Source organism: Thamnophis elegans, chromosome 6 (genome assembly GCF_009769535.1).
Source record: "Thamnophis elegans isolate rThaEle1 chromosome 6, rThaEle1.pri, whole genome shotgun sequence".
In the NCBI taxonomy this organism is placed as follows: Eukaryota; Metazoa; Chordata; class Lepidosauria; order Squamata; family Colubridae; genus Thamnophis; species Thamnophis elegans.
Genome location: NC_045546.1, coordinates 72,414,080 through 72,428,044, shown reverse-complemented (window position 1 = coordinate 72,428,044; position 13,965 = coordinate 72,414,080). Strand labels below are relative to the sequence as shown.

At 36.7% G+C, this 13,965-nt stretch overlaps 1 protein-coding gene across 1 annotated transcript in view; it reads left to right on the top strand.

Moving 5' to 3' along the window:
* The window catches only part of RALGAPA2 (Ral GTPase activating protein catalytic subunit alpha 2), a 194,857-nt gene that overhangs the window by 83,492 nt on the left and 97,400 nt on the right, over window positions 1-13,965 (top strand). Inside the window, 5 exon segments of the mRNA XM_032219499.1 lie at window positions 5,597-5,725; window positions 7,522-7,647; window positions 10,113-10,171; window positions 10,637-10,745; window positions 11,694-11,804. Of these exon segments, the coding sequence (XP_032075390.1) occupies window positions 5,597-5,725; window positions 7,522-7,647; window positions 10,113-10,171; window positions 10,637-10,745; window positions 11,694-11,804 (534 nt within the window).

The window sequence follows — 13,965 nt, the reverse complement described above, 5'->3', positions numbered from 1 at the left end:
GTTTCATTTTACCCAGTTTGATTATTGTAAGAATATTTCAGTAACATGTTTGTCTTACATTGTTCTGTTGATTTTGGCAGGTACATTAATGCTGTAACCTGACATAAGACTTGGAATATATAGAGTTGCATCCTCCCCCCCTCATTTTCTTAACACAATTTGTTTTCTAGTGCAGTTTTCCCCTGCTTCCTTGAATTGTTTTTGTATTTGGCATCATACGGCTATGGAAAAGATAGCAAAACTACAGTTATAATGTTACTTTTCTCTAACATTTAACTTTGACGACAGAGCTTGGTTAGCTTTGGCTCATCCAGCCTTATGCTCCTCATTCAGCATTACTGGAGATGAAATCCAACACAACTGGCACCATATTAGATAAAGTTGTTCAAGAAAGTATTGGCAGTTATGATTTAAAAAACAAAATTAAAGATATTTTTGAACTGAAAAGGTAACAAGATGATAAATATAAAGTAAAATATAATAGGATCCTGTTGTGGCCCAGCAAGAGCCGTTGGAGCTGCCACCAGACTCTGACAGCGAGGGGCCCGATGAGTCAGCTCTGGAGGATGTGGAAGACCCTGGACAGGGTTCCGTCTCCGAGCAGGGCACAGAGAGGCTGGTTGGCCACCAGGAGGTACCTGAGCCTTGGACAAGTGGGGAGGAGACAAGGGAGAGTGAGCCGGATGCCAGTAGTAAGTTGTTCCTGGATGCACGCCATCGAAGAGCTACTAGGTGTCAGGAACAGTTGCGCAGTTACAGGAGGTAATTGCACTCAGCTTGTGGTCATTAGGCTCCTTTCCAGATTATAAAAAGACTCCTTGTGCACACGCCCCTCTTTGCAGAAGTCAACACAGGATTGAATGTCGGAGGACATTACTGTGAGCTTGGCAGGCTGGATTGCTGCCAAGCCTTATCTGTGTTTATTGCTGCCCAAGCTTGTCTGTGCCAGTTTGCTTCCAAGGACCTGTCTGTCTGTTAATTAAATGCCGTAACTTATCTCTGGCTCGAAGTGTGTGTTGGTGTGGGACGAGGGGGGTCAGAACAGGATCCTATATTTGTAGCTATGGTGGCTCAGTAGCTAAGATGCTGCATAACGGAGTGAGCTCCCATTACTTGTCCCAGCTTCTGCCAACCTAGCAGTTTGAAAGCATGTAAAAGTGCAAGTAGAAAATAGGGACCATTTTGGTGGGAAGGTAACAGTGTTTCGTGCACCTTCAGCGTTTAGTCATGCCGGCCATATGACCATGGAGACATCTTTGGACAGCGCTGGCTCATCAGCTTTGAAATGGGGATGAGCACCGCCACCTAGAGTCGGGAACAACTAGCACATATGTGCGAGGGGAACCTTTACTTTTACCTGTATTTGTAGCTAGGATTTTTTTTTTCATTTTAAGTTAGTAAATGTTGCAGACTGTTTGGAAATAATGTTATAAACAAGGCCCTAATTTTCAGTATAAGAGACAAGATCAGACATGGCTATTAAATTGGTATTATAGACAGCCATTTTTCAAGTTTGTTGAAAGGTAGTTATTCTATCTAAAACACAGTCAGGTTGAAACAGTAATTAGCAAAAATATTCAGTCAGTTACTCACACACTGTCAGTAGGCAGGCCAAGGTTCATTTGTGTAATCCATCTTTATTGAGGTTATCCGCTTCAAAGAGAGGATTGAGCTGTGGAATTTGTTTTTAAATGCAGAACAACAAAATCTGTTGGATAATCAAATCTATATACGTGGCTAGAACTACCATAGTAGCATAGCTAGATCAGAGAGTTGTAGAATGGCATAATTTCCAATGATTAGGAGTCCCAGTTCACAGAAGCTCTGTAGAAATTCTTACATAGTTTCTACTCTTACATATTTCTACTCTTACATATTTCTACTCTTATTTCTAGCTAGATCTTCATCCACAAGTAACTGTGTATGTTTAAGCTAACATTAGTCCACCTAACCATTTTCTGGGTTTAAATTCTCTGTTTCCTATACCTTCTGGATTTGGTCAGTAATTTAGTTAATCATTTAGTCCCAGAGGAATATTTCCGGCTACCCTAGAGAGAGCAGATCTAAGGGAATCTTCCATAAAGAATAATCAAGCTTTCAAGCAGTAACATCCTACTCCCTCTAAACAGCTATAGATCTGCTTTGAGATCAATGGGAATGGCACTGATTTCAATACTGTATCTTTGGGGAAGTTGTATCAAGGATAAGTCCTACTGAATTTAATGGGACTTATTTTTAAATTCTTTCAGCTTTTTAATATATAATGTAATATAAAAACTTCCAGACATAAGCAATGAGGATTAAAAATTGGTGATCCACATGTCTTAACACTGGATAAAGAGCCCAATTAAATGAATCAAAAACGTGTGTGTGTGTTTGTGTCTGTGTGTGTATGTAAAAATTCAAAAAGGCTTACGAACTTGTAACACATTATTTTCTCTTCAACATCATTCATTTTTTTAAAGCAGTGCTGCTGTTTTATCAAATGCAAATACAACAGAGATGTGAGCCCTGAGAGTAGTCTTATAAATTGGATTCACTATTCACATTGCTGTTCATACATATTTCTCTGTGCATATAGTAACAGAAAATCCAAAATAAAAAATGGATTCTTCTGCTAGAAAAAATTGTTGCGAACACCTTGGACTACTAGATGAATAAATAATTTAATACTAGATTAAAAAGAAGTAGTGTTTTCACTGGAAGCATGAATATTGGAGCTAGCTTAGGTATTTTGGGCATTTAATGTGAAAAAAGAGTTATTGAAGATGACCCTAACACTTGTAAATATCAACAACAAGTAAAAAAGCTTGACAGAAGATGAAGTAATTACAAACTGTTACTGATGAAACAAACATGAGCTTATAAGAACCTAAGCAATTACTCACAAATGAAACTAGATAATTGATGCTTGTTTGGTCATGAAGAATCAGACTTAATTGAACAAATGAGTAACAAATATATATTTAAGATCATGTGACACCCTAATGACTTAACTGATTTGCATATATCAGCAATAGTGTGCTTCCAACACATTGATACCGAATATCATGTTCATGTTCATTATCTTGTTATTTGGTCCTTCAGTTTAATCTCAAAGAAGAGATTTTGAGGAGATTCACAATTGGATATATTGCCGTTCTTAAATTTTATATAATCAGTTCTATTATATTTAGCACAATATTGCAATTCAAGAAAGTCAATATATTGAACCATAGAAATTAAAAAGCTTACAATGATTTATTATGATTTATTTTTAAAATAACGTATACCTGTTTATGCTACCAGGGAATGATTTTAAACATACACAGCCTAGATGATAACTTGGTTCAGCTATAGAAGCAATGTGCCATGAATGTGTTTGCTCAAGTTCCATTCATTCAATTAAGACTTGCATAGGAGAACTTTACAGTGTCTTGTGCCCTTTGTTTCATAGACTCCTAAAGGGCCCAGACCCAAACCCCTTTCACTTTAGAAGGAAAGTGAAGTTTTAGTCCATTCATGCAATGTGGTTTAGCCTCTACTTGAAAAATACTCTGGAATCTTTGTATGGACACATGGCTTTAATGAAAAAAGCCAGCAAGATTAACAATTCGAATTTATTAATCTTTTAAAATGCTGCACTCTGCCTTTCATGCCAAGATTCATGAGTCATTTTATTGTAACATATGTCAACAGAGATGTAGCCCCATCTGCTGCTATAGAGCTGGTTCAGACACTAGGCACACAGCACAATGCTTACCTCTCAATAATTACAGGTGTGCTGTGAGAAAACGCAATGCATTAATCAGTCCAGTAATTATGGAAAAGGTGGGTCTTTTGTTCTGCCTTCAGAACAGGAGTTTACCAGCCACTTCATGACTCCAGTCTCCATCTGCTCATTCTTTTAGAATGTTTGCATTGACTGATACTGCCTTTAAATTGTAACATGGGAAGTGATTAAAACCAGTTTGAACATTAACTGAAGTGATGTTTCAATGGGGAAATGCTGTGTGTTGTGATGCTAACATTTATTTACCTTTTAGTCAATATTTGAGAAAAATCTGTTTCGTGTTTATTATCAGTGAATAAAACCGTAACGTTTTAGTCATAACGGAGTAAAAATTTTTATCTAATATTTCCTGAATATCAGTCTTATTAGAGAAAAAAAACCCACAAAACTGTAGGGCTTTTACAAATCCACAGTGGAAGCATAACATAGAGGAGGAGGAATGGAATTTAAATCAAAAATATTTTAATTTTTTTCTTTGATTTAAATTATTTTAATATGAAGGTTTTAACTATGAAGCTTGCCTCCTGTCTATTCTGTTTTCTACCTTTTTGTCTAATAAATTATTATTTTCTTTTGCCTATAGGGTTAGAAGAAGTAGCATTCCTTTTCCATTTGGAGAACTTGCCTTGAGAATAGTTATAGCATAAATGCAGAACAGAAGTGGAAAAAATCTTGTAGAGCCAGATTATTAGATTATTTCTAACAGTCACTCTTGTTAAAGCAGGATCTGATCAGTTTTCTAGCAACAAACCCAAATTTAATCCAACAGACCAAGACATGGTATTCTGATTGTGGGAAAAGCAGACAGAATTGGAAAAGCACTTCCATTTGACATAACACACGTCACATGTCATCTATAGCTCTACATTTGTGAAAGAAGCTGGAAGACTAATCTTCAAAAATCTGAAATAAGCCTTTCAGGTTTTAGACATCAGGGGACAGCTGTGTTGGTCTATGGTGGCAAAAAAAGAGGAGTAACATCTCATTACTATTTTTATTGTTTATTTGGCAAAAAGTTTTTATTGTGGTAGCTTTTTAGACATGGATGGGGGTGGGTGGAGGTGTCCTGCTACTATGGATTTCCTGCCTTTGGGTTTCCTTTACTAGACTGAGATAGGAGAACATAAGAAAAATATTGTCAATTAGGGTTGTGTTCCTCTTCATGTTAATAAATTCTTGCACCTCTGAACATTATTGGAATCTTGTAGGTTCCCATTTTTTTATGTTTACTGTGTATTGCTGATATTTCCTCAGACAATATGTTATTTTGAAATGAGGATACATTCATGTGTACCAATAAAGGAGAATATTTGTAGCTCAGAATTGAAATGAGGGTCCCTAAGTGGTACCCTTGGTGCTCTCTGAGCTTGGCTGTTTTCTTGCAGATATTTCATCACCCAAAGCAGGTAACATCTTCAGCATTTGTCTGATGATGTTACCTAGTTTGATAATAAAATATTTGCAAGAAAACAGCCAAGCTCAGAGAGCACCAAGGACCCTTCATGCATGTGTGAATTTTAAAATTCATATATAAATACTGAAAGAATCATTTTTAATATTGAAATATATTTACTTCAAAGTAGGCATTATATCTATATGTTTAACCAAAATGAAGATGATCTCAGCTGCCCATCCCTACCTGTACTCTACACATAACAGCCAGTTGTATTAAAAAAAAAAAACTAGGTTTCTTGCAGTATGCAGTACATTTGTCCTCATGAACCAGAGAATCTTTCGCCTATTACATAAGAAAAGGATACTGATTTTAAGGACAAATGAAAAATTCTTAACTTATTCATACATTCCATTGTTTCCCCTTTTCAGGATGTTTTGAACACTATCATCAAACACTGCTCCCCATTCTTTTTCTTTTTGCGGTTACCCGGCTTTACACTGCTAATAAGAGACTTCATAACAGCGACAACTAGAATTCTTAGTACAAACATGTTGGAGGTGAGTAAGTCAGCGTTCAGTGTACGATTGTTAACAATGTGCAGATTTTCTTACTCTTAGTAAGAAAAGAATCATTAGTGCAGTGTGGCATTGGAGCAGAATTATGTTTGGATTATTTTTTTTCCAAATAAGAACTTGCCAAACATTTCAAATTTCAAGGTAGCAGTATATTTTTCATTATGATTTCTCTTTTCTGATTGACAGTACGAACTGATATCTTGTTGATCACTTCCCATTGTCAGGTACATAGTGAAGCCAGAACTCATGTTGTTGAAGTAGGATATTTTTATTACATAATATTAAGTTGAATGCTAGGAAATGCATTCTTTTTGAAAATAAATATAAGTAGAACAAACGAGCTTTCTAGATTTCATTTGTTTTAGCTATGAAAATAAATGATAATATACTTGATTGAGATCTGAATATTTTTCTCATTTTTAATTCATTCATTTTCATGTTCGTGTTTCAATTTCTGATCGGGTTAGAAATTAATCACTTGTGCATTGAGAAAGATAAATTTTCAAAAATAGCAATTTATGCAGTCCGTCTTACATTTGCAGGTGCAATCTTTGGTAGTTGCAGAAGAGCATCTGGAAATGTTATGTCATTTTGATGAAAAATACCATTTAAAGAAAAAATGAATACTTTTTTTTCCCTTCTGTATCATGCAGTTTAGTCAAACATATAAGGAATTCAAAAATTGTTCATTGAAAGTTATTTTCTGGTAATATTTTTTTTTTCTTCCCTCAAATTATATTTGTTCCCTGAATTGTTTTTCTGAGTAATCAGTGGCTTACCAGAACAGCATGAGCTGTATAGCAAAGGTGTTTCCTTGGGCTCTGGGTACAGAAAGCCCACAACTTACAACTGTTCATTTAACAATGGTTCAAAGTTACAGTGATTTGGAAAAAAATACTTATGATCCATTCACAAAGTTATATCGGTCATACAACCCCCACAATCACGACCACAATTTGGGTAGTTGGCAACTAGCTTGCATTTACGATGATTGTAGCATCTTGTACTCATGTAATTGAATTTTGCAACCTTCCTAGCTAGCTTCCCACAAGCAAAGACAATTGGGAAGAAAGATTCGCTTAACAGCCACTTTAAAAATGGTCATAAAATCAGGTCCAGTTTACATGATGATTCACTTTATATTGCACTTATTTATGGTGGAATGTCCAGTCCTAATTGGGGTCCTAAGTCAAGGACTGTCTGTGATATCAGAAATTGGCAGTGGAATTCAATGTTCTGTGGGTGTCTTCAAGCATCAAAGATTGAATATTCATGAATATTTATGTAATTAGAGATTTTGTTAATTACTGAAGCTTTCTGTTAATTCAAACCAATTTCGTTAAGAGAAGCAAAACATTGATGAATAAATGAAATGGTATCAAACTGTACCTGGAAATTGTGAATTCTTCCCTCTATGGTATGTTGACTGTTGTTGAGAATGTTCAAGGGAAGGGGATTTATGGACCCCAATCCTTCCTTTTGTGGCCTTTGGATGCTCTTCTAGTTATACTATCATTATATATAAGAGACACATCAAAGCTTTAGTGTTAAAGCTCTTCCTATTTTCCCTACAACATCTCTGTGAGGGTGGTTGGGCTGAGAGAGGCTGGCTGGCCCAAAGTCACCCAGCTGCCTGTAATGCCTAAGACAGTACTAGACTTCACAGTCTCCCTGTTTCTAGACTAGGGCCTTAATCACTGGCTTCTGCTTTGATATTACCAGGATCTATTTTTTTTTATTAATATAGCAATATAAACATATGCATTTGTTTGTTACAGGCTCCTCGCTTAGAAGCAAATACTATTCTTGGATCTCTGATTTGCTTCCCTAACCTTTACCAAGACATCTTAATGTTGTCATCTGTTACTGAAGCAGGAATCACAACGGGAACTGCAGATGTCAAAGTAATTTTTTTTCTTTGTGAGCTGATCTATATGGTAATAGGTAGTCAGGCTGCCTTCCTGAAATAAGTGTTGCATTTAATATACTGTATACTGTGTGTTAGAGTGCCATGCAAATCCAACTTGTGCTATTCTCTTACTTTTAAATGATATAGAAAATGTTTTTTTAAAAAATATTTGTGTTGAGGTACAAAAAGGGATTTAGTTCTTAATGCACATGTGATAAACAGCTTATTGGCAACTTAGAGCCAGAATAGTTGTATCTTAAATGATATTTTAGAAATGGAAAAGATGGGACAAAGGAGAACCAAAATGATTAAGGCATTGAAACAGCTACCCCTTGAGAAAATGCCAAATAATTTAAATGTTTTTTGGAATGAAATTGAATCAGGAATAGTATGGGGGAAAATTAAAGAAAAATGGTTTTGTGTGTATGCATATTTATCCTTCAGTGTTTAGTTTTATTTACTGAAACTAGTTTAATGAAATTATAGGACAAATAAAATAAAATATTTCTCAATGTAATATATAGTTAAGGCTTAGTGTTATCCAGTGGGTTTGGGATATAAATCAGGTTAAAATTAGGGTTAGGCTTAGAGTGTGAGTATAGATATACTCAAAGAATACTTCCAAAGCTTTAATCAGGTAGTTGCTCTCCTTCATCCACAGGTTGACTTATCTCTGCACAGTCTTTTTGTTTTGATGGGGACAGTTTTTCATGATACAAATTTAATAATATAATCGAGATGTTTCAATAATATTCCCACAAGTTTTCCTTTAAATGTTTTGCATAGCATTCAAAGTACAGCTTCCAGCATAACTTTATCGCCAATAGTACTGCTAGATTTTATCTTAGAAAATAAGGTGACGAATGTATACACTGATGCCTTGTTTGCCTGCTGGTGTATGCTATTTTCCTATGGCAGCTCTTGTGTGAAATTACTTAAACCATCATCTCAAAATTTTAAGTTTATTTATTTATTTTTATTTTATTTTATTAATACTTATAGGCCGCCCTTTTCCCCGCGGGGACTCAGGGCGGCTTACATAAAATAGGGAGGGGGGTGTAAACAATAAACATAAAACAATACATAAGAGTAAAATAGTACACAACATTCATTCTTCATTTGGGTGGGGACAGATTGTGATCTTATCCCCAGGCCTGACGGGATAGCCAGGTCTTGAGGGCTGTGCGGAAGGTCTGGACGGTGGTGAGGGTACGAATCTCCATGGGGAGATCGTTCCAAAGGGTCGGAGCTGCTACTGAAAAGGCCCTCCTCCGTGTAGTTGCCAGTCGACACTGACTGGTGGATGGTATTCGGAGGAGGCCCAATCTATGTGATCTTATAGGTCGTAGGGAGGTAATTGGCAGGAGGCGGTCTCTCAAGTACGCAGATCCACTACCATGGAGGGCTTTATAGGTGGTGAGTAGCACCTTGAAGCGCACCCGGAGATCAACAGGTAGCCAGCGCAGCTCACGGGGGATAGGTGTTATGTGGGCGAACCGAGGTGCGCCCACAATCACTCGCGCGGCCGCATTCTGGACTAGCTGAAGTCGCCGGATGCTCTTCAAGGGCAGCCCCATGTAGAGCACATTGCAGTATTCCAGCCTAGAGGTCACAAGGGCCCGAGTGACTGTTGTGAGAGCCTCCCGGTTCAGGTAGGGTCGCAACTGGCGTACCAGGCGAACCTGGGCAAATGCCCCCCTGGTCACAGCCGTCAGATGGTGGTCGAAAGTCAGCTGTGGATCCAGGAGGACTCCCAAGTTGCGAACCCTCTCTGAGGGGTATAAAATTTGACCCCCCAGCCTGAGCGATGGAACACTGGTCGAATTTTTGGGAGGGAAACACAACAGCCACTCGGTCTTCTCCGGGTTGAGTACAAGCTTGTTAGCCCTCATCCAGTCCCTGTTTATCCTTTGGCTCAGAAAAGTGAAAGAACTTTAAAAAAACTGCACAATGTATTTATTTGGTAGCATCGCCAATATCCACCTGGAAGTTCTACTTTTTCCTGATTCTTTAAGGAAATTGTATTTTAAAAAATATGTATTATCATTTATAACAGGCATAATGAATTTCTAATGGATAACACTATGTATTCCTTAATTTGGAAAAAAATACTTTTAATTAAGCGGCTGGTAGCTTTCAGAAGAGTTTACACCTTTGCAGAGAAATAATAGTTACGGTGAGGTCAGGTGTGCTATTTTGAGGGTCAATGTTGCCATTTTCCCACGAAAACAAATGTTAACAAGGTTTAAATAGAATAATATTTTCTATTTTGTAATTATTAAGTAGCAGTTTTCAGGATTGATGTCAAATACTGTTCATTTATTGATTTAAGAAATGTCCAGTGAGTTTATTAACCTTATTTGTCTTTAAGTTTTGTCACTTAATTTTATTGAAAAAAAGCAAAAATCTAAAATATGTCTGTCAGAAGAAATACTTTATTATTGTATTTTCTTCTTCTAGCTTTGCCTCATAAATATTCTTTTAAAGAATGCCACAGAGGAACCAAGTGAAGCTTCAAGGTAAAATCCTGAATGAAACAAAACAAAATATTACAAAATATAATTAAAGAACATATAGTATATTGGTGAAAGAAAGACATGTCTGCTGTCCAAGGTAAAAATTATTTCGGCTCAAAGTAAATTACAGACAAAAAAGTAAAGCCAATGGCTCACAGAAGAGGGCAAAAAGTAATTGTAATTTCATTGTCCTTACATGTAGAATAAGACCCTTAACATCATAAAGCTAGACTATAAATATAAAAAATGAATACAACTTTGGCAAAAGACCAAACATTGCTTTTTGTGGCAGAAATGTTAAGGCTTGCATTTAGCACTAAAACAAAAAAACAAAAGAAAAACATTTACTCTAAAATAGAGACAATCTGAACCTTATGCATGGTGATTATTTATAATTCAATTTAAAGACCCTACTACTGTAAGAAAATATAGATAACTTTGTGACTTATCAAAGTAATTTTTTTAAAGGTATTTAGCCCTTTGCTGTCTTGGGCTTTGGATATGTGAAGAACTTGTGAACTGTACCAACCATCCTCAAGTAAAAGATGCAATAAATGTTTTTGGTGTGACACTAAAGGTACAAGCAGAGCAAATGATTTTAAGTGTATTCAACTGTGTGGGCTGACCAAAAACAAAGAGTATTTACTTAGAATTCTTTAAGTTATTCAGAAGGTTCATTTATTTGGTCTATTATTATGTTTTTGAAAATATCAGAAACATTTGTCATTTATTAGAGACAGTGAATTATGTATTTACAAATTATTTACTATGAATAAGCTTTTAGAGCAACAAGTCTTCTGATATCTAAATAAAACTGTTATAATTTAAGCTTTTGTAGAGTTCATAAAAGCCTTGGGATGATGTACCTGGATTTTTTATATACTCATTATTTGCTGAGTTACAGCATAGCAAAAAGAATTATGTAATTCTATTAAAATAATAACTAATTTCAGTTTCTCATGTTTAAAAACAAAGCAAAAAAACTTCCTTGCCCTCTGTGACTGAGATTTCTTTTTTTTAGCAAATGGGTTTAGCATAGTAATTCTATTAGGAACACAACTGTTTTGAGAATGGTTAACTCCATTCCTTCTTAAGGTATTCTAAGGAAAATAGCACTTAGCACCTTATATACCACTTCATAGTGTTTTACAGCAGTGGTCTCCAACCTTGGCAACTTTAAAACTTGTGGACTTCAACTCCCAGAGTTCCTCAGCCAGCAAAGTTGAAGTCCACAGGTCTTAAAGTTACCAAGGTTGGAGACCACTGTTTTACAGCATTCTAAGCTGTTTACAGAATCAAATGGGAAAAGCCACCTGCTGGCCTAAATCACGGTTGATTGAGATTGTAACATCGTTTACCCTTGGATATAAAGTCACATAATGTAGAGAGGCCAATTTAATGTTACTTTGTTTTTTAATGTTAATTTATGTAATGATAGTGAGAAAGAAATTTTTAGAAATACAGCAAACCACTTGTGATGGTATTGGTTCTTTATTTCTTATTAATTTGTTTTTCATTTTTGCAGTTTTCTAACAAGCAGATTGCACAAGCAGCATGTGACATCTTCCAGTTGTTGACATCTTACTGGGAAAAACTACAGAAATACAACATTTCTCTACCTCAAAAAATTATTGAAGTATGTTTCATTTCCAAAATAGTTATATATGGAAATTGGTATTTGTTTATAATGCTTGCTTTTTAAGTGAAATGTAATGCCTTATTTGGAGCAGACACATTTTAATCCTCCTATGCTAATGGAGATGCTGTGCACTTCAGTAGCTGTTTAAAATAATTATAAAATGTTTTTAGAAAACACAAACCACTTCATGTTCTATGTCCCTCTCAGCAGATATAGCACTAGTAATTCTGTAGTGGTGTATTTGAGTCCTCTCTCCCTCTGCTGCCAAAGCCATCTGGCTGCAATTTACTACAAAGCATATAAGCTAATTAGGGTTTATTCTCTTTCTAATAACCCACAAAATATGGTGCAGGAACCAATATTTTGCTGGTTCCATTTTTAAATATACCTATTTCAGAAATTACAATGGAGGTTTTTTACAGTTTTCTTTTATATCTTAATCTTTAAAACATTGTAAAGAATTATTAGATTAATTAGTTCTCTACTTGGAACTTCAGCTAGATTTTAATAGTGCTAGCTCTTTCTAGCCTTTGGACATTTCTAGAAACAGTTCATTCTCATTTTAGTGGCAGTTGCATCTACTTACAGATTTTTAAAGTTATATTTCTATCTCAGGGTTGCATTTTCATGACAATGAATTGCATCCAAATCCTTCCTTTCTGCCAAAAGTTAATTTGGTTTTTTGTCATACCAAACTTTGCCTCCTTCCTTCTGGAGGACAATGAATTTAGTTCATTCTGAGGACCAGTGCTGATACGTTGCACATAGATTTCTTTAGATCAGAATATCTGCATTTAGAAAGTTGGGAACTTATTTCTTAATCTGCCTTCTCTTCAGATTGTATAAAACTTCGCCTGCTTTCATTTAAGAGGAGAATGTTGGACAAAATTTATGCAAGTCCATCATTTGCAAACATTCCAAGTATATCAAAGCATCAGAAATTAAGTGTCAGAGGAATCTTTACTCATTTCATTAGCCAGGGATGAGATAGTCTACTATCTTTGGGACTGCCTTTTCTATTTTAGCTACTCATATGTCCATTCACACAATCATTATTCATTATAATCATATCATCAGCTACTGCAACATTGATAAAAAGTTTCTGCAGGATGTTCTAGGGCAGTGATGCTAACCTTTTTTGACTCCCATGCCAAAAGCGGGGGGGGGGCATGCATGGGCATGCCATATCCATAATGCTATGCATGCAGCACCAACACCACCAACCCAGCGCATGCATATGCGCGCGACCAACGCCCCCTGCTTTTAGCATGGTTTTATTCGCACTCCCTAGGCTCCAGAGACTTTCTAGGAGCTTAGGGAGGGCAAAAACAGCCCCGCTGGCCCCCGGAGACATCAGGAGCTTCCCTGAAGCCTCCAGAGGGCGAAAAACAGATCTATGGGGAACTCAAAAGTTTGGGAATGTGACTTTCGGTTTGCTGGTAGGGCCGGTTTATGCCCTCCGGAACGTTCAGGGAAGCCTCCAGAGGGTGAAAAATGGGCCTACGGAGAACCTGGAAGTCAATTCCTGAACTTCCGGTTTGCCCATAGGGCCAGATTTTCACACTCCGGAGGCTTCAAGGAAGCCTCCGGAGGGTGAAAAACGGCCTCAAAAGAAGGCCAAAGTCGGCTGGCCAGTGTGCATGCACACTGCAGCTGACAGGGCATCGCCTTGTTTGCCTTAACAAATGGCTCCGTGTGCCACCTGTGGCACGTGTGCCATAGGTTTGCCAAGGTGGCGCAGTGGTTAAATGCAGCACTGCAGGCTACTGCTAGATCAGCAGGTCAGCGGTTCAAATCTCACCGGCTCAGGGTTGACTCAGCCTTCCATCCTTCCGAGGTGGGTAAAATGAGGACCCAGATTGTTGGGGGCAATATGCTGACTCTCTGTAAACCGCTTAGAGGGGCCTGAAAGGCCTATGAAGCGGTATATAAGTCTACTGCTATTGCTATATTGCTATATCATGGTTCTAGGGCTTTAAGCTGATCTTTGCAAATTGAAGAGATTTAGCTGACTGCAAATCTGTGAAGGAAAAGAAAATCGCATTAGTACCAAATTTTCTTTTTCCTCTTAGAAACCTTGATAATCATTTTAGGCAATAGAGTTGAAGAAAAAAAGGTAAACGGTAAATAATGACAAGTAATAATTCATATTTCACTT